The sequence below is a fragment of the Tupaia chinensis genome, unplaced genomic scaffold (genome assembly GCF_000334495.1).
Source record: "Tupaia chinensis unplaced genomic scaffold, TupChi_1.0 Scaffold000273_1, whole genome shotgun sequence".
Taxonomy (NCBI): Eukaryota; Metazoa; Chordata; class Mammalia; order Scandentia; family Tupaiidae; genus Tupaia; species Tupaia belangeri.
The window spans coordinates 2,369,638-2,374,836 of NW_006159755.1; the positions used below are offsets into that span (position 1 = coordinate 2,369,638).

Sequence of the window (5,199 nt, forward strand, 5' to 3'; positions counted from 1 at the left end):
ATTGGTTATATGGGGAAGTGGCCTGTAAAATTTCTACATTTTTTAATATACCTAAGATACGATTATTTTTAAAAAGAATTATTTATTTAATTTTATTTATTATTGTCATTATTATTATTTTTTTAATTTGACCAGAGACAGACACAGGGACAGAGGGAAAGTGAGAAAGAATGCTGGCAGGTCCAGGACTCGAACTATGGTCAACCACGTAGGAGTCCAGTGCCCTAAACACAGCACCACCCACTGGTCCCTATATATTTTTTTTAATAAAAACAATCCCACAGCATTTCTTGCCAACTTATAATAACATAAGGGTAATCAAAACAATACGAACAAATTTTTAGGACTATACTCTCCATGAAGGGAACAAACTAGTGTCTTCTCAGCAAGTTCTCACTTTATCATTTAGTTGGAGACACTTTGTAGCAGGGTTATATTATCTCCTATTAACATGATCCGACCCAGTTGTTTTCTTGACTTTGTTTTAGAATGACTCTCCTCTGCATCATCTGATACAAGGTTCACATACTCATCAAAACTAATGATGCAGCCTTCTATCCAAATATTTACTTGCTCATAGAGCCACACCTGAGTCCGGGATCTATTCTGCAAGTTTCTGAGGATGAGGTTGATGGGCTGCACCATCACCTTCTGCGCTTTCTGGCCCTGGCCTCGGTACACCATGGTGGAATCTCACGAAGGCCCAATATGATTATTTTTATAAATGTTCTAAAGTAGTCAAGAAGTTACTCTGTCACCTTGCACATCCTGATGTTTTCTGGTCTATTATCTTTGCATGGTCAGAAGCATGAGTACATTCTCTCTGGGTTCTTTCTGCTGCCCTGGAGGTGGCTTAACCAGTTTACTCCAAGTGGGGTTTGGGATGTTTTTTTTTTCTTTGGGGGGGACAGTTGTTTTGTTTTTGTTTTGTTTTGAGACAGGGTCTTGCTTTATTGCCCAGGCTGGCCTTGAACTTGTGATCCTCCTACTTCAGCCTCCCAAGTAGCTGGGACTTCAGGCAGTACGCCACCACACCCAGCTGTACTCCATGTGTTTCGATGCAGCGTTGGTTCCTCAAGATTCCTAACAACATAAATGACTGTTCTGCGGAGTGCTTCCTGCTCGGAGCTCACCATGTCTGACGTTGACAGTGAACCTATGCTTGTGCACGCACACCACGGTCTTGTCTGCACTGGACTGACATATCTTAGGGGTAATTTTCATGAGAACCTTTTGTTGTTCTTTTTTTTTAATGCCAGAGGGCACGTGAGAGAGTGACAGTGTCCCCTAATGGGGTCTGGTCACACCACAATCCCCATTCCATCAGGATCCTGGGCATATGTCCACATGCACACATGTGCCTGGCATGTTTTTCAAGCTCCTGGGCCTGGGATTCTGACCTCAGTTGAGCCTGTGGAATCCAGCCCTGCCCACAGAGCACTTAACCACTGAGCTATGGGTAGTTTGAAACTATCTTTACATCTTTTTCTCTGCTGTCTGCCCTCTTACACATTTGTCACTGCTGTGACTGGTAGTTATTTAGCTTTTTTTCCAGTTCGTGTTTTGCTGGGGACACAATTCCTCATAACGAGATAGTCCACACATTCTGGTGGACTCCTCTGGGGCATCTCAGGGTGTGAGCTTCCGCTGCTGCCTGGACCACTGGCCAGTCAGCACTTCTGTTGTAAGTCGTGCAGTCACAAACACCTCAGGGCAAATCCCCTTCTATGCCTCCAGGCTGCTTTTGGTCAGCCTTCGCCCCTGTCCAAAGGGAAGGGCAGCTGCTTGGTTCTCCTCACTCACTGTGCTGGGTGCTCCAGATGGTTCCAGTGGTCCCAGATGGTTCCAGTGGTTCCTGGAAGCCGTCTGAATGTCGCCCTACAACCCGGTGGCAGGGCTCCCCTCCCATGTCGTCACCCCCTGAGTTCCTGCAGCACACGCTGAAGGTTTCTTCACTAACACGCTGAATCCGTTCTCTGCTCGTCTTACAGAGTGTGTTTTGAATGTCCCCATTTCTGAGGCCTTGTCAGGTCAGAGCGTTGTCCTCCGTCATCAGGTGGGACTTGCGGCCGCTCGTGCCCTCTCTGCTGCAGTAAGTAAGTGCCCGCGCTCGGCGCTGTGCTGAGCCCGAGCTGAGGGAGAGGGACTCGGCAAAGAGGGAGGGCGCATGAGGGCTATGGGCAGGGATGGAGGCAGCGGGCCCAACAGGTTACCTGCCCCTTCGTGGGGCTGAGGCTGGGCCTGCAGGCCTGGCTCCCAGCCCACAGACTTTGTGGGGGGATGTGAGAGAGAGAGAAGTGGGCCAGACTCCGCTCAGACGCACCTGGATGCCTAGAGGATTTGGTTCTCAGCATGGCTGACCTCTGTGTGCCCTGAGCAGTTCAGGCCCTCTCTGAGCCTCAGTTTCTCTCCTGGACCTGCCGAGGCAGGCTTCTGCACTTCTCAGGGCTGACAGGAGGGGCTCCAGGGCCCTCCCCCGTGACAGGCTGGGACAGGACTCTTGGATGAGGACTGCAGACCTTGTGGGGGTGCCTGTGGACCCGCCGTGGACCCAGCAGAGGTAGAGCCTGGACTGGGAGCAGTGGGTACTGCGGGCAGCGGACTTTGGGGGCAATTACCAGCCAGGGGTCCAGAAGGGGGCTTCGTGGACCTCTTAGCTCTGGGACCTTGGTAACTTGGCCTCATCCTCCCCAGAACTTGGACTCTAGATCCGAGTCCAGTGAGAGCAGAGAGGCCGGTGGGGACACTGCTTTGAACTTCATTTTCAAGTGATGGCACTTCCCAGAGAGGAGCCCACAGCTGACGGTGGCTGAGAGATGAGCGGATGGATGGCGAGGCAGGTGGGCACTTCTGTGGGACCTTAGGTGGCCAGGACCCAGCAGACCCAAAGACTGTCAGCATGTGAGCCAGGCCAGTGTTGGAGGTCTCCCCTAGTTATTACGTTTCCTGTTCTGAGGAAAAGATGGATTCCTGTCATTATAAAACTAATTCTATACAGAGCTAAAAATTCAAACCATGGAGCAGGAATTACATGCAAGTAAAGTCCCACTACTCAGTGGTGGCCTCTCCAGTTTCTTAGAGTCAGGAAATTTCTGCACGTACACAAAACCTGTCAGAGTCCTGACAGCTGACCCTGTCCCAGAGCAGGCAGGACTCCGGCCTGTGGTTTGCCGGTCTGACTTCCTGTACCCCTTCAGTTGGGATAGGCAATGAGCATGATGGGAAACGTGGCCATAAGCGGGGGGACGAGTGTCCCCCTGGCTGTGCCTTTGCAGGGGTGTCAGGGCAGGGAGGTGATGAGCCAGGATGGGAGGAGGCTTGGAGCCGCCGCAGGTGTTTCTTTTACTGGACGTGGCTCACGGCCACGTTCAGGTTTTGCTTTTCACCTTTCAGTGTGTGAAAAGATGAGAAGAAAAAGCAAAAGGTGCTGGTGGTGGCACACCCAGCACTGCTGGGCCGGGGTTCAAGTCCCCGCAGCATCCCTGCTTTCTTCCTGCTCCCTGCTCTGGCCTCTCCTCCCCACCCCACCAGGAGCCCTGTCCCCAGGAGGTGGTACTGGGGAGGGCGCACAGGGCCCATCGTCCTGAAGCTCCTTCCCCACGCTCCTTCCTGGTACCCCCTGGGCCAAGATGAGACAGTGACATAGAACCTGGGGCTAGGCTTTTGGGTGCTCTAACAACTGCCCCCGCCCCTGGCCACCTGCAGCAAATGAGTTAGCTGGTCATCCCACTCCTGAGGGAAGAGGGAGGACAGCTTGAGACCTCCCCACTGGCCCCTTCCTCCCAGGACTCCTGGGGCTAATGCAGCACTGACTACCTCTGAGGACAGAGATGCTCTTCCAGGGAGTGCTATGTGGACAAGGTCGAAGGCTGGAGATGGGCAAGGTCCTGAGTGGCCCTGGGGAGTAGGAAAAGGACAAACAGGCTCTGTGCAGGAGGGTGCACAGCTGGGGCCAGAGGGCTAGGGGGCACCAGGTGTCTGACCCTGCACACTCCAGCTGCCTGGGACTCCATCAGGGCAGCACGCCGGCGCCTCTCAGGCCACAGCCTGTTCTTTTTCCCTCAGTCTGTAAAGTCCCTCTAACCTGGGACCAGCAGGTGGTGTGGTGGTTAAGGTGCTGGACACTCCCACATGGCCGACCAGGGTTCGAGTCCTGGACCTGGTGGCTTGCTTTCTCACTCACTTCCTCTCTCTCTCACTCTCACCCCTCTGTCTCTCTCTGGTCAAACTAAAAAATAAATGAATGAATAAATAAAATAAAATAAAATAATTAAAAAAAAAATTTCCCTCTATCCTCTTCCCACCTTTGGCCAGCTTCTTTCCTGACCTGTGAAGAAAGGTCTGAGGCTTACAGTCCCTTCCACGGGCCATGATTCTGAGGCTGCCTGGGCCATGGTCTGACCTCAGAGATTCCTTAGGGAGGGAAGAGAGAGAGAAGGAAAGAGAAATACCCCCTATGAGGGATGGTCATGAAACCAGTCCCTTTTCTTCCACTTCTCTCTCCTTTCGGGCTTTTGGGCACACGCGCCAGTGTGTTTCTCGAGCCACTGGGTCCATGACGCTAACCAAGCAGGGAGTCGTGTCCATGTGGGATTCAGCCACAGTAACGTGTAGGGTGCAGCCAGATCTGAGCAACACGCTAGTGACCTTTAAAGACAAGCAGAGATATAGTCCTTGGGCTGATGCTGCAGGGCAAGTGAGAGCCCAGACAGGATATGATTTGCTTTTCTCTTTCTTTTCTTTAAAGAATTATTTTTGGGACCAGCAGTTAGCGTAATGGCTATGTCGCAGAACTCCCATGTAGTCGGCTATGGTTTGAGTCCCGGACCCAGTGGCTTACACTCACACCAGGAGCGTGTGCGTGCGTACCCAAGATCCCAAGAGGAGACTGGAGGAGAAGGGATTGCGGCGTGGCCATCCCATTGTGGCGTGGCCATCCCCCCTGGGGGGTGATTTCTTGCTTTCTGTCTCTCTGGCGAGCGCCCGCCCCCTATAGCAAAAAAAAAAAAAAAACTCTCAAAAAAAAGAATTATTTTTACTTAATTTTATTTATTTATTTAAATTTGAGCAGAAAAGGACAGAGAGAGAGGGAGAAAGTGAGAAAAAGCAAGCCACCAGGTCCAGCACTCGATGTGCCGTGGGCCATGTGGGAGTCCAAAGCCCTTAGCCACCAGGCCAACTGCTGCAAGGCAGTGTTCC

At 51.9% G+C, this 5,199-nt stretch overlaps 1 protein-coding gene across 1 annotated transcript; it reads right to left on the reverse strand.

Annotated features, from left to right (window-relative positions):
- Window positions 1-201: 201 nt before the first annotated feature.
- LOC102487811 (small nuclear ribonucleoprotein E) lies at window positions 202-3,407 on the reverse strand. Its single transcript, XM_027772434.1, has one exon. The coding sequence runs from the start codon at window positions 682-684 to the stop codon at window positions 406-408; it is 279 nt and encodes a 92-aa protein (XP_027628235.1). The 5' UTR covers window positions 685-3,407; the 3' UTR covers window positions 202-405.
- Window positions 3,408-5,199: the final 1,792 nt, after the last annotated feature.